At 43.5% G+C, this 23,836-nt stretch overlaps 1 protein-coding gene across 4 annotated transcripts in view; it reads right to left on the bottom strand.

Annotated features, from left to right (window-relative positions):
• Window positions 1-23,836, bottom strand: part of TRAK2 (trafficking kinesin protein 2) — a 248,713-nt gene that overhangs the window by 27,728 nt on the left and 197,149 nt on the right. For all 4 annotated transcript variants that reach the window (XM_029606260.1, XM_029606261.1, XM_029606259.1 and 1 more), the window contains one exon: window positions 3,648-3,860. In XM_029606260.1, the coding sequence (XP_029462120.1) occupies window positions 3,648-3,860 (213 nt within the window). The remainder of the gene's footprint in view (window positions 1-3,647; window positions 3,861-23,836) is intronic.

Below are 23,836 nucleotides of genomic sequence, written 5' to 3' on the forward strand. Positions count from 1 at the left end.
AGACGGGGAATTCCTTTCGGGGGAAACTCCGTCAGCCAGGGGGGCTAGGCGATGTGAGGTCCCGACCGCTACTTTCTAGTGATGTGAAGAAGTTCTATAAAATCGATATTTAGGACATTGCCTGTGAAGCCAGACCTGTGACCCAATGGGCTGGCCGCAACTTCCTTACTGCAGTGGTGGTTCCCACACGCTTCGCAGTCTCCTTGGTCTTAAGTCATTTTGGCCTTCAGAGGCACTGCTGCCAACAGAATGTTGGAATTGGGTCCCTTTGCGACATCTTGTGCTTCTTTGTTAGGGGCTCCTGCTACTGAGGAGAGTGCATTTTCCTCTTTGACACTGAGGACATAGCGGAGTAAACCTTCAGGGATGAACCTGAGGATCTTACTGAGTGTTGGTCATCTGAGATGGATTCCCCTTCAGACATTTCCAGGCCCAGCTCTCAGGGCAGGAACACCACTTTAGGATCATGGTCCTTTATGAAAGATGTGTGGGAAGCCCTTTTTTGAGGAGGCTTTTGTGAACGCATCGCTGCCATAGTATTGGAGTCGATGCAGAGCTGGCGTGCACCATGTGAATCATCATCTGGTGCTGCAAGGCATGTGTTTTGTGTTCCTGTGTCGCTTTCCTTTAAGGAAGCACCTGCATTGAAGTGCATGGTGGTTGCAAGGCACAACTTGATGCGTTGTGTGCTTCGCGTTGAGACTCTTCCTTGTGTCGTGTTTTCCCTGCTTCGATGCATGCGTCATTAGGTGGTGATTGATGCTGCTGGTGGCTGACGATGCCATTTTTTTGAGCAATTTTAACCGGCACATCCCCCGATGCCCATTATGTAGCAGCATGGGAAAGCTCAAGCGCTGTGAGGGGTGCCCCATTCTGCTCTGCTTTTTCTTACTGCCTGGTGGACCCAAAGAAGACACTCTTCTGCCCTGCTCGGCACGGTGGGTCTTTGGCCCCAGAGAGGAGTGTGAGGACAGGCGTTTTGATGCAAGGGCATAGGACCCTGTCGATGTGTCTTCCTCCTTGAATTTTGTCCATGGAGAAAATAAAATGGACTTTATGTCATTCAAAGAGTTAGTGGCAGAAAAGGGATTAGTGAGTAAGTACTGACTGAAAAGACATCTGGCTCAGAAGATTGCAAAATTCAGGGAGTGGTCCGGGCCGAGGCAGAGGGAGCAATAGTTATGTCCATCGGTTATGGACATAGCTTTGCCACATTGGCAGAATTTGAATCCTGGCAATTTGGGAGCCAAGGTAACCCTTAAAATTGCTGTTAGGGGTTTCACCTGAGTGAAAAGTTTTTGAGGAGAACAGAGAGAAAGAAATCCGTGCACTGCTAGCAGCATGGAAGAAAAAAAGACTGAGGAGGATTGGTAATCATGTTCAAAGATCCGTGCAGGTGCACAGAGTCAAAGCTCTGTATTCTTGGAGAGAAGCTTCAACTAGGGGCTGCCCGGAGGACATCCTCAGACAGGATGGCTAATTCAGCCTGTTTATCAATAGGAAAAATCAAATGTATATTTTAATTTTAATCTGTTTTCTAGAGAGACCTCACAATTCAGTAAGAATGAAGTGGTCTTGTGGGAATAAATAACTGAAGGGACCTCACACAGTCACTGGGCGTGTGTGGCACACTGCACATGCTCAGCAGACGTAAAGTCTACTTCACAACTGTGGCACTTCATCCTTGGTATCTTTGGATGACATCACCCAGATCTGTGACTGACTTTCCTGCTTGTCCATGGAGAAAATAAAATGGACTTTGTGTCATTCAAAGAGATAGTGGCAGAAAAGGGATTAGTGAGTAAGTACTGACTGAAAAGAATCCATCAGAGACCACGGAGGTCAACAGAGTACCTGGGAATGGGGAGGGATAGAGGTTGTGCTGTAATCGACCCAGAGGAGTAAGTACTGGCAGCCAGGTGAGAGACTACATATATGTAGGAAGAGGGGGTAGTAGATGGATTGGGGTGGGGGCAAGAAGCCTTCAGGGGGAAGGTGAAGGATATACTCAATACAGGCCTCTCCTTTCTATGTTTTTTTTTTAAATACTAAATTTTATTAAGCAAGAATTAAAGTTTGAACATGTCAACCAACTTAAAAATAGCATAGGTATCTCCTATTAATCTTAGAAATACCTTGACTATACAATAAGTATAATATCTCATTTTATACTGTATATATGTTTTAATATTTAAATTTATTTGTATAATACTAAAAAGCTGGTGATTTATGTTTTGTGTATATTTATTATTATTAATGATCAGCTATGGATAATAAAATGGATGATAGTGCAGAATAAAAAAATGTTAAAATAAATAAATGCCTCAATATATTTAAGTCTAATATTAATTGTCAGAGGTAGTGTCACTTGGTTAAACATCTAGCAGCATTAAGTATAGAGTATGCAAGCTCCCCTTTTAATAATCACATTTAAACTCTTAGGAACGTGGTTTTGCCAATAAAACTTGACACCTTGTGGAAGATTAGGGCTGTGGAATGGGCATAGGAAGAGCCAGCAGATTGTGTGCTTTCGGTAATACTGGTTTCTCATGTTTAACTAAGGAATGCTATAGGACAAAAAGGAATTTTCAATGTTTCCCTAGCTTTTCTTTATCCACAAGTCCTCTCTGTGTTTGCACTACTTGCTTCGCTTTGGTCATTTAAATCCAGGCTGGTTGACTGGTTTGCTTACGAGACATCACGCTGAGTTCTCCTTGTTATCTTTTTACAACTAGAACACTGATTTGTATCTACGTATATGTATTAGGCAGGGACAGCAAATGTGAAGCCACTTCTATGTCATGGGTTGAGGGTCACTTAGGCCCCTGAAAAACTGAACCACTGACTTAGCTATATAAATTGTGAATATATATATATTTAGGATTTCTTAAACTTTTTGACTTCTCTTTTCTGTTAAGCTCTCTGTCTCTTCTGGAAAACGAAACCACTGAATTTTGTATGCTAGTGGCGAGTCTGTGAGGCCCTGAAGAATCCTGCAGTATTGAATTACTTAGAGCTCATACTCTGCTGACCTTTTTTTAGCCAGCATTTGTCAGGGCCCCTCTGCCTTATAATTGGAATACATGAGAAAGAAAACGTGCACAGCATAATTGATGGGTGGATATTGGCAGGAAAGTCAGATAAAGAATGAAATAGTCTATATAAACCAACTTACGAGACCAACACGTCAGTACTAATTTTAATGCAAGACTTTCAATGACATGTCATGCTCCAGAGCTGTGTCCTTAAGAGTGAAGATTGACTTACAGCTGAGATTCATGGCAAGATCTCAGGGACATAAGCAAATAAAGTATTACATTATGTGTGTCTGTGTATATATATTTTTTTTCTTTGTTTTTTGATTTATTTATTCTACGCATATACTTTCTTGTATCTTCTATTTATTATTTTCCTTATTTACATTATACCTTATGTGCACTGCAATTTTCATTAGTCCTATATTATTATATATATTCAATTTACTGTGACAATAAATGTGAAAATCAATTAAGTGCAGTATATACATATTTCTGTTTATGTTTGTGGGAATTACAAAGAAAAATGTTGCTACCTAGTGGCCTTAACTATTTCCTGGCCATTATAGTGCTTTACATATCAGATTCTAAATTATATTAAATTTTTCCTACTTTGGAAGTTCTTCATCCGCTTCCAAGTTGCTCCTCTGATTCTGCTGCTTATTTTCCTCAAACTGAATATCAAATTCAAAAGGCTTTGCGGTCATGACAACACTTGAACGATTAGACCCTGGGATTGGACGTGGTAGAGGAAATGAGACAGAGCGACTACGAACAACATCGTTGGCAACCTTAACCGTATCAAAGACTCGTTTTTGCTGGTTCCTGGAAAAACAGGAGAAATTATGTTAAAAATTTGAAAGAAAAAAAACTTACAAGAACAGATATCTGTATGTTATCTGAACAATAATTACTAATCGAAATGTGCTGGGAAAAATGTAAATCATAGAAAGTAGAGTTGCTTACCTATAAAAGAAAATTGGTTCTTACCTGATCATCTTCGTTCCTGTAGTACCACGGATCAGTCCACACTCCTGCGTTTTGCCCCCCCTTTAGCAGATGAAGACAGAAGTTTACAAACAAAACTCCGCCTTATCTAGGCTGGTGCCACCTACAGTCCGGCAGTATTACTTAATGTCAAAGCAGAAGGGATCACAAAACACCCAAACTAACTATATACAGTAACCTAACGACTTCAACCGGCACAATAAACCCCCAAATGGGAACAGAACCCGTGCTATCGATAACTGTACAGACAGAATTGACCTGTAGATGAAAGAAAACACCCAGTACGGACTTTCCCTTTCCTTGTCAGAACTGATGGGCGGGACTCTGGACTGATCCGTGGTATTACAGGAACGAAAATTATCAGGTAAGAACCAATTTTCTTTTCCCTGTACATACCCAGATAAGTCCAGACTCCTGGGATGTACCAGAGCTGTTCATTATATGGGATGGGATCCGGAGAGGCCCACTCTGAGCACCCTTTCTCCAATTCCAGCGTTACTTGGATCCCTGAAATCCAGACGATAATGTCTGGCAAAGGTATGTAAGGACTTCCAAGTAGCCTCCCTGCAAATCTCCTCCGGAGATATTTGTTGGCATTCCGACCAGGATGCAGCCTGAGATCGTGTAGAATGAGCACGTAGTTCCACCGGCAGGGACCTTCCCTGCAATAGATACGCAGAGTTTATGGTCTCCTTCAACCAGCGAGCAATGGTAGTCTTTGAAGCAGCATTGCTTCTTCTAGGCCCACTCCAAAGCACGAAGAGGTGGTCTGATACACAGAAAACGTTTGTAACTTCCAGGTAGCGTAACAGTGTCTGCCGGACATCCAATTTCCGCAAGTCCTTAGACAAAGGATCTGAGCTGTCCAAATCCACAAACGATGGAAGTTCTACCGTCTGATTTAAATGAAAGGAAGAGACAACCTTAGGGAGAAATGAAGGTACTGTGAGCAGCGACACCCCAGACTCCGAGATCCTCAAAAAGGGCTCCCGCCAAGACAGGGCTTGAAGCTCGGATACCCTCCTTGCCGAGGCAATAGCCACTAAAAACACCACCTTCAGAGTTAGATCCTTCAAGGTGACCTTGCAGATAGGCTCAAAGGGTGAGCCACACAAAGCCTTAAGTACCACATTCAGATTCCAGGAAGGGCAAGGCCGTCGAAACAGCGGGCGTAAATGTTTTGCCCCTTTAAGGAATCGAACCACATCTGGGTGAGACGCCAAAGGTGCACCGTGAATCTGACTGTGTAAAAAACCCAGTGCCGCCACCTGCACACGCAAGGAACTACACGAGAGACCCTTTGCTAAACCATCCTGAAGAAAATGCAAAACATCCGGAACGGTCGCACGGGTAGGCACCACTTCCCGAGCAAGGCACCATGTCTCAAAGACCTTCCAGGCCCGCACATAAGATAACGATGTAGAAACCATGCGAGACCTTAAGAGAGTAGTTACCATAGCATCCAAGTACCCTCTAGATTTCAGCCTTTGCCTCTCAAAAGCCATGCCGCTAGACAAAAGCGTTCGACCTGGTCGAAACAAACGGGTCCCTGATGTAGAAGATCCGGCACATGCTGAAATCGAATGGGTTCCTCTAAGGCCAGATTTACCAGATCCACAAACAAAGGACGTCGCGGCCATTCGGGAGCTACAAGCACCACTTCCGTCGGGTGTAACTCTATGCGGCAAAGGATCCTGCCAATGAGGGGTCACGGAGGGAACACATACAGTAGAACATCCGTCGGCCAAGGCAGTAACAGAGCGTCCACGCTCTCCGCTCCAGTCTCCCTACGACGAGCGAAGAAGCGAGGAGCTTTGGCATTCTTGAACGTCACCATCAGGTCCAGGGCGGGAGTCCCCCAGGGCAGGATTTTAAAAGGGTTACGCGCATAAGGTACGCGCGTAACCCTTTTAAAACCCCCCTGCGCGCAAGCCCCGGGACGCGTGTAAGTCCCGGGGCTTGCAAAAAGGGGCGGTCGGGGGCTTGGCCAGGGGGTGTGGTTTTGGATCGGGGGCGTGTGGGCGGTCCGGGGGCATGGCCGAGTGCACCGACACAGCGGCCTGTGTCGGGGCCTGCCGTGCCGGCGCACGTAAGTTACTACTGCCCGGAGGCAGTAGTAACTTTTAAGATAAAGGTGGGGGGGGGGGGTCTAGATAGGGCTGGGGGGGTGGGGGTTAGGTAGGGGAAGGTGCGGGGGGGGGGGGAGGGTGGAGGGAATGGGCAGCGCGCGCAGGGCTCGGCTCGCGCAAGTTGCACAAATGTGCACCCCCTTGCGTGCGCCGACCCCGGATTTTATAAGATACGCATGGGCATCTTCCAAGCCTACAGAGAATCTTCCCTTCTCCAGGAAGAATAAGATCATAGGATGGGTGAGCATTTTGAAATTTTCCCTGTACAAGAATTTGGTCAGGGCTCTGAGGTATAGAATTGGTTACAGATCAACAGACTTCTTTGGGATTATGTACATGGGGTAGAACCTTGTTCCCTTTTTCCATGGTGGCACTGACTCTATAGCCTTCATACTGAGTAAAGCACAGATTTCTGTTATTAAGACACATTGGTCCTGTTGGACCCACCTCCTTAAAAGTCAGTTTGGCAGGAATTTTTCGATTTTGTCTGTACCTTTATTTTGTTATGCAAAGTACCCATGAATCAGATGTTATGTGGGCCCATACATGGGCAAAACAGATATATGGTAATTTGGCAGAATATAAATTATTATAAATAAATAATTTGCCATTCTCCAGGTCATTCCATGAGATTGGATGCACTCTCTTTAAGGAGTCAAAAAAGGTCTTCGCCTGCGTGTTCAAGTCTGGTGCATCTGGCTTGCAATCACAAGGCTTTGCTTTTTGTTACTGGGCTGCTCTAGATTGAAAAGGCACTATATAGTCTCGTTTTTTAAGAGCAAACTAAGCCCACCAAGGAGAGGCAAAAATAGCAAGAGCAGCAAGAACAAGGGACTTCTCAGATATGGACAAGATCAACAATGTGACGGGGGAAAGCAGAGTTGCTTACCTGTAACAGGTGTTCTCCTAGGACAGCAAGATGCGAGTCCTCATAAGTGGGTAACATCATCAGATGGAGCTCGGCATGGAAAACATTGACTGGCACACTGAGCATGCCCAGCATGCCGCTATCCACACGGGGGTATTTCTTCAGTCTCGTAATATAGAATTACGAAAAATAACAAACTATGAGAAAAACCAACTCCGCGGGGTGGCGGGCGGGTTTCCTGAGGACTAACATCCTGCTGTCCTAGGAGAACACCTGTTACAGTTAAGCAACTCTGCTTTCTCCTAGGAAAAGCAGGATGGTGGTCCTCACAAGTAGGTGAATCCCTAGCTACAGGCTGTTCCCGAAAGGAGACCAACAGTCACCTAACCTAGTGCCAACAGGCACAACAACCGAGGTGCTGATGGAAACACAGGGAGACAGCCTGAACCTGAACAAGAGTCCTGAGGTAGGAAGAGAGTTGAGTTTCACATCTGAAAGCGATTCCGGAGGACAGACTGGCCGAAATTGCTGTCGCATTGGCCATCCCTGTCCAGACAGTAGTGCAAGGCAAAGGTGTGGAGGGAACTCCATGTTGCAGCCTTGCAGATCTCATCCACAGGGACCGCTTGCAAGTGGGCCATCGAAGTTGTCATGGCTCTGACAGAATGAGCCTTGACTTGGCCCCCAAGCTGCAGTCCCGCCTGAGTGTAGCAGAAGGAGATGCACTCGCTAGCCAGTTGGCCAGAGTCTGTTTAGCAAACGCAACTCCCAGTCTGTTCCTGTCAAAAGAGATGAAGAGTTGCGTGGACTGCCTATGGCCTGCCGTCCGCTCCACATAGAAGGCTAAGGCTCTCTTGCAATCCAAACTGTGCAGAGTCCATTCGCCCTTGTGTGAATGAGGCTTTGGAAAAAAGATGGCTAGGACGATTGACTGGTTTAGATGGAAATCTGTCACCACCTTAGGCAGGAGCTTAGCATGTGTGTGAGGAGGACCACCCTATCGTGGAATAACTTCGTGTAAGGTGGATATGACACCAAGGCCTGAAGTTCGCTGACCCTGCGCGCCGATGTGACCGCCACCAAGAAGATGGCCTTCCAGGTCAGGTACTTCAGGTCACCTTCCCACAGTGCTCAGCTGGGTCTTTCCCCAGCACCAAGGGAGATGGTGATGATCCAGACCTGGAAAGAGAGGAATAGATGTAGGCCAGTCCCCAGCACCCAATTCGACCTGGCAGTGGAGAAGACAGAACGGCTCCGGCAGCCATCGGATCATCCTTCCCCTAAGGCGTTGACGATCCCAATGCAGAGGTCGAAGGACCGGTCTTCCTGGGACAGCTTCTTCATCTTATATAGGCATGTTTGCCTTTGCTAGTGGAGTTCTGCTATCGCGAATGCTTCAAGACGCAACATAAGAGATCATACAGCTCTTTATATGATCACATTATATTCTTAGTCGATATATAACTAATGAATTCAAGAAGATTATTGTAAGCCCCTGAGGCAGCCGTTTTGAAACGGCGAAACTCGGCCAGAGTCGGGCTACCCTTGTGTCTCCACTGCAATAAAGGATTGTTTTAAGACTACAGGCATCTATTTCTTTTCTTTCATCCAGCGTCCCTTAGGGGTCATCTGGGCACAGAGGGGGTACCTTCTGATGTTGTGCGATTCCCTCAGGCACAAGACACAGACCTCGTTGGGGTCTGTAATGGACATCATCCGAGGGCACTGGGAGCATCAGTGAAAACCCAATGCCATGTCAAAAAACAACAAACGAGCGGTCGATGGCTGGTGCTCACCAGGGAATGGCACTGTCAGAAATTGACCGCAAAGAACGTAAAACTCACTGTGACACCCACTAACTAGGGCCAGGACGACGTCGAGGGACCTGGCTCAGGAAAAAACTGAGCAAAGAACTCAAACGCCGCAATTTTCCAAGAAAAACAGCGCAAGCTCCACATCCACGAGATGATAGCGCCGCAGAACACGCAGATGAGGGACCCCATGTGGATGTGTGGATAGTGGCATGCTGGGCATGCTTAGTGTGCCAGTCAATGTTTCTAGAAACTTTGACAAAAGTTTTCCATCCCGGGCTCCATCTGATGATGTCACCCACTTGTGAGGATTGTCATCCTGCTTGTCCTTGGAGAATAATGTGAATCTGTAGTTATAAATTTGTCTAAGAGAATCTTGAATAAAATAGAAATGGAGGTTCTCTCAAAAGGTCTTTCATTTGTCCACTATACAAATTATGATCCTTTTCAGTTTAGGGTTGATTTTAATAGCTTTTGTTGGTCTTTGGTGTTAAAACAATATTTTGATGAAAATCCGAGAGTAAGTCAAGGGGAAGGAATTGTGAGACCGCGTTCCACTTGGGCACCTCAAGACCACTGAATCATATAATGCACACAAAGTATCAGTTCTGAAGGAGTTCACTAAATAAGAAACAAATACATCATAGGAATTTCAATTGACTATTGAACAAAGTAAGGCATTAGAGGAGTAATCTACTGATAATACCATAGTTATAAAATCTGACAAAGGTGGAGCTATTGGGGGTTCTTAATCAAGAGGACTATATTGAGGAGGTAGCTAGACAACTAAGGGACAGAACTAGTAATTGACCATTATTGATTGAGCCTACTAGGCATTTACAGAAGGAGATTAAAGTGAAAACAGATCTGGCTCTTGAAGATGAATATTTAAAACACAAAAAACATAGGTTTTTGAACAAAGATCATCTCTGGATAAAGATTATATATATGCTACCAAAAGTACATAAGACACTAGCTAAACCACCAGGTAGATCGATTGTGTCTAGTAAAGATTCTTTGTTGGAGCCGCTATCTGTATATGTGGATACATTTTATTTGTGAATTTAATACCATCATATATACGAGATATTTTATTTATTTAGAGATTCTTATATAACGCGGTATGTATAGATATACATCACCTCGGTTTACAGTAAACAATAAATTAGCAACAGGCTTTACATACAAAAGGTTATACAGGAAGTAAACAAACAACAGCCAAAGGCTTTACATAAATAACGGGTTTCAGGAGTACATACTATAACTCATTTAACTATAAAAACCAATGCATATTCTATTTCAACAACGAAGCAGGAGAGAAAATATGCCATTAACCTGTTAAAGGCCTAATCCAATGTCAAGTTAATGTCAAGTCACAGATATTGCACATAGGGAGAGAAGGAGTAAATGGAGAACAGAGAAATTAGCAGAGTGAAACAAACATGGGGAGTGGAGATGAACAGGGAGCTGGTGAAAAATTAAACAGGAAAACTGCATTTCAGATTAGTCAATGATCATTGAGTGAAAGCTTGTTCAAACAACCAGGTTTTGAGGTTTTGTTTGAAAGTTTTATGGCAGGATTCGAGATAGTACACATTTTGCAAATATTGAGTGAAATTCAGTGTGAAGAAGGATTGTTCATAATCATGGATGTTTCATTTCTTTATACTTCTATAAACTCAGAATGAGTCGCTGGAGATTATAAAAGAGACATTAGATATTGTCTATTTAGAGTATTAACAGATTTCCTAATGAAATTGGCAAACTTAGTATTGAAACAAAACTTTTTTATGTTTGAAGATTTTTTATATTTACAAGTGTCCGGAACAGCAATGGGAGACAGCATGGCTCCATCGTTAGCCAATCTGTTTATAGCTTTTTTTGAGAAGACTTTAGGTTTACTGTTCACCTTTCATGGAGAGAACCAAATTTTGGTGTAGATTTATAGATGATGTTTTTGTTATTTGGGATGGTAATCATACAGAACTCCTACTTTTTCACTCTTGGATTAATTTGTGTCATGAAAACATATGGTTTATGGTTTATTGGTTTTTTCTATACCACCACATTGGCGATAGCCTTCGCAGCGGTTTACAATTTAAACAATAATAAGAAATACAATAAATACATCCAATAAAAGATAACAGCTAAAATTTTAAAAGCAGATTAATAAGGTATTTAGCTGTTAAGAAGAGAAATTTAAATTATTAAAATAATAGAGCTATTCCTCGATGTATTTTCAAGGTTAAAAAGTTAAGACAAATTAATAAAAGAAACAACATAAGTATAATATCACAAAAATGTAACGTAAAATCGGTTCTGCCTGTGGCTAAAATCTGAAGCATTCATTTAAACCTGTATCTGGCCATTTGGAGTCTATGTGTATATATTTGCAACCTATTGTCCATTTTCCATGTATGTGCATTTAAATAGCCAGGTTTTTAAGTCTGCCTTAAATTTTTGTCTGTTGTTAATCTCAATTCTTTTGGAAGATTATTCCAAAGTTTGGTTCCTGCTATTGACAGTGCACACTCTCTCACCTGACTATATAGTTCTCATTAGAGATTAGTCAATTTGAAATACCTTTTTTGGATCTCAGAGTAAGAAAAGAAGAAAATGAGGAATTTATAACAATATTTAAGAAGGTGACAGACAGAAATACCTTCTTACACTATTCTAGAGCACATCCTTGTTTAATGAGAGATAACCTTCCATTATCTCAATTTCTTAGAATAAGAAGAAATTTAATATTTTGGATTATAAGAAAGAATCAAAACAACTTTCAAAGAGATGTATTCAGGGAGTTATTCAATTAACTGCATTCAGAGAGTCTATGAAAGAGTACTTTACATTAATCAAACATTGATGATTAACATTAAATTGAAAAATAAAAGCAATTGGATGAGAGTGATAAAATGACATGTGTTTTAAGATATTCCTCCCTTTCAACATACATTATAAAAATAATTAGAAGGAATTGGTCAATGATTAGTTTACTCCCTATTTTTGAAAATAAAAAATTGAAATTCACCCACTCTAGGCATAAAAATATTAAAGAACAACTATTTCCTCCTTTATTGCCAAAAGTTGAGAAAAGACAACTGGTTGGAGAACTGGTTGGTCATTTTAGTTGTGGACATTATTCAGTGTGCAAAAATATGGAGACCAAAATTCAGTAAGCCATTTAATGGATAAGTTATCCGGCTAACCTTAGCTGGATAGCTTGTCCTGTATATTCAGCGGGATAAACATTCCGCTGAAAATACTTAAAGTTATCTGGCTACATGTAGCTGAATAATTTAAAAACAAATGGCTATGTTTGAATATAGCCGTTTAGGTTTTTAAGTTACCTGGCCTTGTATGGCTGGATATATTATATATATATATATATATAATATATATATATATATATATATTTGGCATTGCTTATATTTATATTTATTGCTACGTTAAATAGTTATACTGCTTATATAATATATTATATTTCTTTACTTATTACTATTTATTAGAGATGTGAATCGGAACCAGAATCAGATCCGATATCAGTTCCGATTCACATCTCTATAGATGTGAATCGGAACCAGAATCGGATCCGATATCTGTTCCGATTCACATCTCTACTATTTATTACCAGTTAAACTATTATTTCTTTATTTAGCTCTATGTTAAATTGTCAACCAGTTATACTGTTCCATATGTTCTACTGTTCCATGTAAAGCTCAGCTCTCTGTTGAGCAGTTCTTCGTTTTATGTAAACCGGAGTGATTTGTAGTCCCTACAAGAACTTCGGTATATAAAAATTAAAAATAAATAAATAAATAAATAAATAACTTGATACTTATCCAGTTATCTTTAAAAGATATCCGGATAAGTAGTGCTAAGAAAGTTTAAAAACAAAACAAAACAAAAAACCCCCCCACCAAATTCAGGGCTCTGTGGCCAAATTTCCTCCCAGCCCTATCAACAAATAGTAAAGAGGCCATAGCAGCTTTACAACCCCCACCCCATATCACTACCTATATAGATAAAATTCTCCTTTCCCGGTTCTGTTCTTCCCCTCCAGACTTGAAAGGATTGCCACAGTCCCTCCCAGTTCCAACCTCCCACCATGATGATAAAGAGGCTTTGCAACCCCTGCCCCCGGACCCGCTCTCCATTCCCCCAAACATGTAAAAACCCCACTGGGAACGGGTCTGAACTTATCCGCTCCCAGAGATGTCCAGTGCAGCTTCTGTCAAGCTGCGCTGGAAGCGTAAACTATTCTTGGTTTACGCTTCCAGCACTAGAAGTAAATTTCCTTCTTTGAAAGATATCTGGATAAGTAGCAATTTGTCCAGCCACACAATGACAGATAACTTTAGACCTACTTCAGGCTATGTAATCTGGATAATTTAGCTCTCTGGAATGCCCCTAAAGTGCAACTTTTTTTTAGCTGGCTAAATTATAGCCGGCTAAGTAGTTATCCAGCTATAATTTTGCCAGATAAGTGGCTGAATATGCCACATTTGCCATTTAGATGAATAACTTGTGAGTTATAATTGTTATACTTGTGAGTTACTGCACAATGTAAATAATCCACCTCTGTAAAGATTATATTATTCTTGTCTCCTTCCTCCCCCAGTTTCAACAACCCTGTTATAATGTAACGTTTTTTGCTTCCTCTGCACTGGTTAAAAGAACAAAGTTATTGCACCCCCTGTTATTTGTAAACCGGCATGATATGACTGTATCATGTATGCCGGTATAGAAAAGCTTTAAATTAAAAAAAAAAAATGGCCTTTAAATATTGATTACATGGTGTCTACAAAAATATTTTTGAATCCGTTAGACAAAAGACAGTACAATTCACATTCCTTTACAATACGTAAAAGTATTTATGTTGTCTATATAATTATTTGTCCATGTTCAAATATTTATGTGGGTAAGACTTCCAGAGCTTTAAACACCTATTTGGTGGAGCATTGCAGCTGTTTCCAGCTTTGTAAACGTACTGCACCAATGGTTCCACACTGGTTTGAGAACAACTACCAGTTTGAGTCCCTCAGATACGTTGTGATTGACCAGGGGAAATCAAGATTTTTGACAAAAAAGAGCAGAGATGGATTTTTAGATTAAACTGCTTGGAACCATATGGATTTAATAGTGTCATCGACTGGAATTTATTTTTATAAAAGATAATTATTTTTGCCACTTTACATTTTATATTTTCAATCATCTGTTCTTAAAGAAGTATGTGGATAAAATTTTAAGATCTTTAAACACTCGTTGAGTAGAGCACTGAAGTTGTCTATGGCTTTGCAGGTTGATTGCAATGTCAGTTCCACATTGCTTAAAATAATCAGGAGTTAGTCCCACTGATGAGTGGAAACTGATAATGTATCTTCATTTGAGAAGAGGGGGAATTGTGATATCATGTTTTGATATAAGAAGAGATGCAGATTTCTAAATTTAAACAGCTTGGAATCATTTGGACCATTGGGACTTATTTTTATAATGTGATATATAAAGATTTGAATATCAAATTGATAAGTAGTATAAAGGGAATAACATTTTAAACTTTTTACAATCCATAGAATTATTTTCAATTTAAGAAAATCTTCTGAACATAATATACACTAATGGGGAAATATCAAAGGAAGCTTTTTTTGTTAATGTTTATATCATCATCATGAATTGGGATAATTGATTATCCTATTGTAATAGGATTAATTGTAGAATGTAAAATAGTGATCAAATTTTGATGTGGATGAAGGTAAAGATGGACTTTTACATTTGATGGCCTTAAAATAAAGGCTTAACATCATTGATATCTTCATAATTCTCACATGTGATGACATGGGACTACTGAGGGCTCTTAAAGGATTAAGTAATCAGTATTCAAGATAATAAACAAATGAGCAATAAGCTTGTTCGAGAACTGGGAATACGTGAATTAGCTGAAGATTTTGAATTTCAGTTAGTAGGTTATGTAGCTATAAAAGCTGCCAAATGAGACAGTCCGTGTCAAAGCAAGACGATATGCAATGCTGGAACTGTTCGTGGAGGCGGGAGGGTCAGCATGGCTAATTCATCTGCTATCTATGGAAAACACCGTTTACGGTAAGCAAACTTGCTTTTTTCCCCATAGATAAGCAGCTGAATTAGCCATGCTGTCTGGGAGTCCCCAGCTGAAGTATTGAGTGTAATAGGCATGTGGTCATTTGTATGTCAGTCATCGCTCAATACAGGAGGCGGACAGTTCTGAAGTGAGTGAACTAATTAAGTGTTCTTTTGGAGAATTATCTGCCCCATTTTTGCGTCATCCCATGACTGTTTGTCCAAGCAGTAATGGGATGTGAAGGTGTGAAGGGAAGACCATGTGGCTGCTTTGCAGATATCTAAGAGAGACACATCATGAAAGTGAGCAACGGAAGCAGGCATGGCATGAATTTGGTGTGCTTTGGGTATGCTAGTTAAGGATTCCAAACGCTTCTGGTAACAGAAACGTATGCAGTTGGTAAGCCAGGAAGATAATGTTCTCTTTGAAACTGGAAGACCTGGCGCGTTTGGATTAAATGAGAGTAAGAATTACGAAGGTCTAGTAGGAGATTGAGTGCGTAGTTTATAATATGCAAGAGCACGTTTACAGTCTAAGGAATGAAGACGCCGCTCGCTGTTGTTTGCGTGTGGTTTAGGATGAAAGATCGGTAGGGTTATGGTTTGGTTTAAATGAAAGGTGGAAACTACCTTAGGTAGAAAGTTAGGGTGCGTACGTAGTGTAACTTTGTCATGGTAGAATTCCAAGTAAGGTGAATAGTGAACCAGTACCTAAAGTTTGCTGATTCTTCGTGCCGAAGTGAGGGCGATTAAAAACAGCACTTTCCAGGAAAGGTATCTAGGATGGCAGTTGTGCATTGGTTCAAAGGGTGAAAACATAAGTTGTTCCAAAACTGGGTTAACATCCCATGGTACTGGGAGTTTCTTGATTGGTCGTAAATGTAGAACGACTTTCATAAATCAGGAAACCAGAGCATGACATGCTATAGATTCTCCATTGATTGGAGTGTGATATGCTGATATCGCGCTGAGATGAGCACGCAAGGAAGCGGTAGCTAAACCTTGTGCATAAAGGATGTGTAGGTAAGTCAGAAGCCTTTCAGATGGACATGTGAGTGGATCTATGTCCATAGAAGAACACCATGAGGCATAACGTTTCCACTTACGTTGATAGTTCAGTCGAGTGGATAGCTTCCTTGATGCCATCAAAATATCTTCCAGTTGTGGAGATATGTTTAGGTTTTGGAACATGAGCCGTTCAATCTCCATGTAGTGAGATTCAAAGATGCATGGAGTGGATGGAGAAGTGAACCTTTCTGTTGGATGAGAAGAGTGGGGGCATTCCCCAGAGGAATTGGTTTGCAGATTGATAGTTGAAGTAGGTAAGAGTACCATGTTTGACGCGGCCATGCTGGCGCAATTAGAATTAGGTTCGCTTTGTCCTCGATGCACCTCTGTATTGTGAGAGAGATCAGGGGAATTGGTGAAAATGCGTAGAGCAGATTCTGAGACCAATCCAGTAGGAATGCGTCCTGTATCAACCGGTGAGCACTGGGATAGACTGAGCAAAAGAGGGGAACCTTTCAGTTGCGTTCCATTGCAAAGAGATCTATGTAGGGGAGACCCCAAATTGAAAAAATCCGGTCGGCTACACATTGGTCCAGTTTCCAGTTGTGCGGGTGAAATATTCTGCTCAACTTGTCCGCTTTGGAATTGCTGATTCCCAGAATGTATGTGGCTTGTAGGGAAATTCCCTTGCTGTGAGACCAGTCCAGAATCTCTACCACTTCTTTGCAGAGGTTCCATGAACCGGATCCTCCTTGCTTGTTTACGTAAAACACTGCCACTTGGTTGTCAGTATGGATCATGACGACATGTTGTCGTAGCTTGTGTTCAAAAGCTTGAAGAGCGTATTTGATGGCTCGTAGTTCCAGGAGATTGATGTGATAATTGCATTCCTGGAACGACCACAACCCTTGAGTTTGTAGGTTGGCAAGATGGGCTCCCCATCCTGTGGGGGAGGCATCGGTGGTAAGAATCAATTGATGTCGAGGAGGCCTCAGTGGTGAACCCTCTGTCAGTGCTGGCGGGCGAAGTAAGTGATTGACTTCTTAAAGGAGAGTCTCCCGATGAATACTCTGAGATCTTGTGGTAATCAAGTGCGGAAGACGAGGTGGTGAAATAAAATTGAGGGAATATCCGTCCCGTATAATATTCAGGACCCATGAATCCATTGTGATGGTGCTCCATTGTGCGAAGAAGTGGGATAGTCGACCTCCTACTGTTTGGGAGGGAAGTGGTGGTGGAATCATTTCTAAAAACCCTGTTGGTTTTTAGGGGGTTGAGGTTCTGTAGTCTGGCGTGGTTGACGAGAAGTGCGTGGGCGCTGGCAAGAAGCTGGTTGTTGGTAAGGCTGTTGGCGGTTTGATTGATATGGTAGAGGCCTACAGGTAGTGTAAGGCCGATATTGACGTCTCTGGTAAGGTTTTTTGTGTGAACCGAATCGATGTTTTGAGGATGATGTATCATGTTGAGTTAAGGAAAGTAAGCTATTTTATGCTCTTTTAATTTCGCCACAGTTTCTGTACGTTTATCACCGAATAAGTTATCCGGGCGATAGGGAAGGTTGGTCAGCTTTTCGTGAACGTCCTTCTCTTATGGCGCTCGCCCGTAACCATACCAATTGTCTGGCCACTATGGCATTAGCTGTTGTTTTTGCAGAGGTTTCAAACCCCTCGTAAATGGAACATACCAGATGCCTTAGCCCTTCTTCCATATCATGAAATTCAGATGGAGGTGTATTATCTGCAGAGCTTTGTTGTAGCAAAGGTTTTAAGGCCTGAAGGCATTAAAAAAGATACTGAGCTAATTGCATATTTTGTATGATAATTGCATATTTTGTAAACCGTTATGATGGCTCTACCGAATAACGGTATATAAAACTCTACAAATAATAATAATAATAATAAAATTGATGGTTCTGAATCTTAGCATTAAGGATTCCTGATTGGTACGCTTTCCACGGAAAGTCATCCACATTTTTGTTGTCTTTGCCAGGTGGATTATTTGAGTGTAAGTGAGATTTGCGTGCCTTTTGCATGGCTGATTCAACCATGACGAACGCGTGCGGTAACTGCACGTTGGTGTAAAATGGAGAATCTCGCATCCTATATTTCAAGTCAGTCTTTCTTGAGGTTGGAGTCGTGGAATATGGAGAATCCCAAGTCTTTTCCAAAAGAGATTCCAGCACTGGATGAGAAGGAAGTGCTGTAGGTTCAGCCACAGTATCAAATATTTTTCAGACACCAAACATCTCTTGTCTAGGGTCAGGTATCTTTTTTGTTTCTACTCCCAATCACTGACCCACTTTCTCCAAAAATTGGGAGTACGTGAGATCCTCCGGTGGTGATACTGGTTCTGGAGGTAACTCCTGTGAGTCGGACGGGTAGCCAGTTGACGACCCTGGTGACGAAGATGGAGTAGGAGAATCTACTGGCAGAGGAGATGGTCTGCTAGGATTTGTCTTTGGTGCTGGTCCCGGTGCAGGTGATGAAGGCATCTCTTCCGGTTGATCAGGGGCTGGTTGATTTTGCTGCTGAACAGATGTTAAAAATTGTGACAAGACAGAAGTAATCTGTCTCAGTGTATCAGTAGCTGAAACTGATGTGGATGGTCTGATATCCGGTCTTTGACCCAATGGTAACAAGGCTACCTTAAGGATGTCCTTGTTCGGCCCTTGAGGGTGTCCTATATCCTCAAGTGGATAAGGGAATTTGGAATGTAAAGGTTCCTGACACAAGGATCTTTTACAATGTTGAGATGCTGTAGAAAGTCCTGAAAAGACCTCAGATGACTGGGAAGAGGCCTCTGATAATTGTGGTGGAGATAAGGAATCCTCCGAGTCCACCAGTAAGAGTGGGGATGGGCTCCTAGGCCTTTTATGACATAAGGACATAAGAAATTGCCATGCTGGGTCAGACCAAGGGTCCATCAAGCTCAGCATCCTGTTTCCAACAGAGGCCAAAACCAGGCCACAAGAACCTGGCAATTACCCAAACACTAAGAAGATCCCATGCTACTGATGCAATTAATAGCAGTGGCTATTCCCTAAGTAAACTTGATTAATAGCCATTAATGGACTTCTCCTCCAAGAACTTATCCAAACCTTTTTTGAACCCAGCTACACTAACTGCACTAACCACATCCTCTGGGAACAAATTCCAGAACTTTATTGTGCGTTGAGTGAAAGAGAATTTTCTCCGATTAGTCTTAAATGTGCTACTTGCTAACTTCATAGAGTGCCCCCTAGTCCTTCTATTACTCGAAAGTGTAAATAACCGAGTCACATCTACTCGTTCACGACCTCTCATGATCTTAAAGACCTCTATCATATCCCCACTCAGCCGTCTCTTCTCCAAGCTGAACAGCCCTAACCTCTTCAGCCTTTCCTCATAGGGGAGCTGTTCCATCCCCTTTATCATTTTGGATGCCCTTCTCTGTACTTTCTCCATCACAACTATATCTTTTTTGAGATGCGGCGACCAGAATTGTACACAGTATTCAAGGTGCGGTCTCACCATGGAGCGATATGGAAGCATTATGACATTTTCTGTTTTATTAACCATTCCCTGACCTGTTGTGTGTTTTTTGTTTTGTTTTGTAGGTTGCCGAGGTGTCAATACGCTGCTGCGTCAATCTTCCGCTGCTCCAATGCGTCGATGTTTTCCTGAGGCATCGGGGTGCCGCTGAGTCGGCTTATCTGTAGCGTGTCGATGCTCCGGGGAAGCTTCGATGTCATGAAGTCTCGATGCATCCAATGCAGGTTGCGTCTGCAGCGCGTCCCCAGCGCCCTGTATTGTTGGATTTTTCTTTTTGTGACCTGGAGGGTTCACAGAGGTGGCCCTCCGATAGGCATGGTTCTTAGGGGTCGACTTCGGTCCCGGAGACGACCTGGCTGAAGCGTCAGAGGGGGCATATGAGCCCGTTGCCTCCTCTCTCAGCTGGGCAATCCGCGCTGCTCTCTGGCGCTGCACCCTTGGGGACATCCGTCGACAATCTATACAATTCGCCTGATCATGTTTTGGACCAAGGCAAATGTAACAAAATTGATGTCTGTCGGTTACAGACATTATTTTGCCACAGTCACAGAATTTAAAACCTGGACGAGGAATGATGAAAGTATCCTGTGTTGAAACTCTGAGAACCTTTGAAGAAATAATTTGAAATTTTCTCCTCACAACAGCTTTTCCTCACAAGAGCTGAAGAGCTCCACGTGCGATCAGTCGTGCGGAAAAAAACAGACTGAGGAGCCTCGAGCAGGCACAGGTAGGAGGGAGCACCTCATCTAAAGACTTTGAGTGATCTTGGAGAGCTCTGCCACCAAGTGGCACGGAGGACGTACCCAGACAGCATGGCTAATTCAGCTGCTTATCTTTTATTTTATTTATTTAAAAACGTTTCTGTACCATTGCTAAGTTAAATACCGTCGCAACGGTTTACATGTAGGCACATATTTAATGTAGGTAAAAGTGTACTATAGTACATTCTAACAGGTGCCGTCAAAGGTTCGGTTACAATATATCATTAGACATAGTCATTTAGCGAAGTAGTTCATGACCAATTGTACCAAGGTACTTACACTGGTAGTTTTATTACACATAGTATTATAGTTATGTTTTATTGTGGTGTAGAGTTCATAGACTAAAGGAAAATTATGTTTCTTACCTGATAATTTTCATTCCTGTAGTACCAAGGATCAGTCCAGACTGCTGGTTATGCCTCCCCTCCAGCAGATGGAGTCAGAGAGAAAACTGAAAACACCTCCCAGATATACTGGTGTGCCACCTGCTATCCTTCAGTATAAAGTATAACAAAGCAGAAGATAGGCAAAACCAAATCCTCCGCCAACTTAGCCACTAATGAAAAACATGGCAACTGTCTAGATCAAGTAGTAAAACTCTCCCCTGCCAAAACACTGGCAAACATCAACGTAACTTCAAAAAGGCACCACCCTCTAAAAGCAAAGAAAAAGGGATAGGTACCTACCTTGTTGAAATATCGAAAAGCTATGTATAAAAGCTATGTATAGAAACTGGTTATTGGAGCGGACTCTCCTGACACTCAACATCGGGCGGGTGTCTGGACTGATCCTTGGTACTACAGGAATGAAAATTATCAGGTAAGAAACATAATTTTCCTTTCCCTGTACGTACCAGGATCAGTCCAGACTGCTGGGATGTACCCAAGCCGCCTTAATTGGGGTGGGACCCAGAGAGTCCCGCTCGAATGACACTGCTGCCAAAAGAATCAGCTGATGCTCCCCTAACATCAATCCGATAATGACGAGCGAAGGTATGCAACGACTTCCACGTGGCTGCTCTGCAAATCTCCTGGCTAGAAACTAAACGACTTTCTGCCCAGGAAGTTGCTTGAGAACGCAGTGAGTGTGCCTTAAGCCCCTCAGGAACAGACTTACCACAGCCAATGTACGTGGATGCAATCGAACTTTTCAACCAACGAGCAATAGTTGCTTTTGATGCCTGTAGGCCCTTCTTGGGCCCCTGCCATAGGACAAACAAAGGATCCGACCGTCTGAATGCATTAGTGACCTCCAAATATCGCATGATCACTCGCCGCACATCTAGACGCTTCAAATCGGAACCGTGCGAAGACTTTAGGTCCGACGCCGAGAAGGAAGGCAATTCCACCGTCTGATGAACATGAAAAGCCGATACCACCTTCGGCAAGAACGAAGGAATCGTACGCAGAGACACGCCGGCATCCGAAATACGCAAGAACGGTTCCCTACAAGAAAGTGCCTGAAGCTCCGACACCCGACGGGCTGACGCAATGGCCACTAGGAACACGGTCTTGAGCGTGAAAGGGGCCGAGTTGAGACCTTTGAGCACCAAATTCAAATTCCAAGAAGGACAAGGGGGTCTAAATGGGGGACGCAAGTTCCGAACGCCACGCAAAAATCAAGCTACATCCGGGTAGCACGTGAGAGAGAATCCGTCTACCTTACCTCTCAAACACCCCAGGGCCGCTACCTGAACCCTCAGAGAGCTGTACGCCAAACCCTTTTTCAAGCCCGCCTGCAGGAACGTAAGGATATTCCCTACCGAGGCCCGGCGCGGTGGAACTTTAGCTGCCGCGCACCAGGCGTCAAACACTGTCCACACTCTGGCGTAGGCTAGCGTGGTGGAGGGCCTTCTCGCCCGCAATAGGGTGGAAATGACAGGCTCTGAATATCCTTTCCTCCTCAACTGCTTCCTTTCATAAGCCAAGCCGCCAGACAGAAGCGGTCCGCCCGCTCGAAAAATACGGGTCCCTGGCGAAGCAGGCCCTGAAGATGACCCAACCTTAAGGGTCCGTCCCGCGCCAGGTTGACTAGATCCGCGAACCACGGTCTTCTTGGCCACTCCGGGGCCAAAAGAATTACTGGCCCGCGATGGGATTCTATGCGTCTTAACACTTTGCCTATTAGAGGCCACGGGGGAAAACACCTAGAGGAGGATGTGACGAGGCTATGGAAGCACCAGGGCATCTACCCCCTCCGAACCGTGTTCTCGCCTGAAGAAACGCGCTGCCTGTGCATTTTGCCGAGTCGCCATCAGGTCCAGACGCGGCATTCCCCATCGCCGGGTGATGAGACTCATTGCCTCGGCCGAGAGCTCCCACTCTCCAGGATCCAAGTATTGACGACTTAGATAATCCGCTTGTACGTTGTCGACACCCGCTCTGTGGGTGGCCGCTATGCGGGAGAGATGACGTTCCGCCCAGGACATTAACAACGACGCTCCGTCCGCTACCGGCCGACTTCTCGTGCCGCCTTGGCAATTTATATACGCTACTGTGGATGCGTTGTCCGACAGAACTCGCACTGCCCGCCCTTGTACCAACGGGAGAAGTTGGCGCAAGGCGAGACGTACCGCCCTGGCAATAAATTGTCTGGGATTAACCACCAAGCTAAGCTGGAACGAGCCGGCTCCAGCAGCGGCAATTGGGTGCCGTAATCTCCTGATTTCTGGCCCCAAAGGGAGAGGAGAGCGCGCTGTAAAGGACGTATATGAGCAAATGCCCACGGCACCATCTCCACAGTAGACACCATATGACCAATGACTTGTAAATAATCCCAGGCCGTGGGCAACGGCAGATCTAGTAAGGCCTGCACCTGAAAACATCAGGTTCTCTAGTCTCCGCTGAGTGAGGAATACCTTGCCTTCCAAGGTATCGAAACGCGCCCCCAAAAATTCCAACTGTTGACTCGGGACCAACTGGCTGTTCGCAAAGTGGACCACCCAACCTAGCGATTGAAGTTGCTGCACCACCGACTGGACTGCCCGCTTGCACGCCTCCTGCGACTTCGCCCGGATTAGCCAATCGTCCAAATAGGGATGCACCAGAATTCCGTGGCGCCGCAGATAAGCTGCGACTATTATGAGAACCTTGGTGAATACCCTCGGGGCTGTTGCTAGCCCAAACGGAAGGGCGCAAAAACTGGAAGTGCTCCCCCAATACTGTGAATCTTAGGTACCTCTGGTGACGTTCCCTGATCCCGATATGAAGATACGCCTCGGCTAGATCCAAAGAAGCCAAAAATTCTCCCTTGTGGACGGCCGCAATAACAGATCTGAGCGTCTCCATACGAAATCGGGGAACGCGCAAGGCCACGTTCACTCTTTTCAAATCCAAAATTGGGCGAAACGTACCTTCCTTCTTTGGGACCACGAAGTAAATGGAATACCTGCCTGTTCTGGTCTCCTCCGGAGGAACAGGCAATATTGCTCCCAGAGCCCGTAACCTGTGTACCGTGTGGGCGATAATCTGCCTCTTTTCCTGAGACCCGCAGGGGGAGATCATAAAAAGATCCCGGAGGGGACGAGCAAACTCCAACTCGTAGCCGTAGCGAACGACGTCGAGGACCCACTGATCCGATGTGACCTTGAC

This window comes from Rhinatrema bivittatum, chromosome 6 (assembly GCF_901001135.1).
Source record: "Rhinatrema bivittatum chromosome 6, aRhiBiv1.1, whole genome shotgun sequence".
NCBI lineage: Eukaryota > Metazoa > Chordata > Amphibia > Gymnophiona > Rhinatrematidae > Rhinatrema > Rhinatrema bivittatum.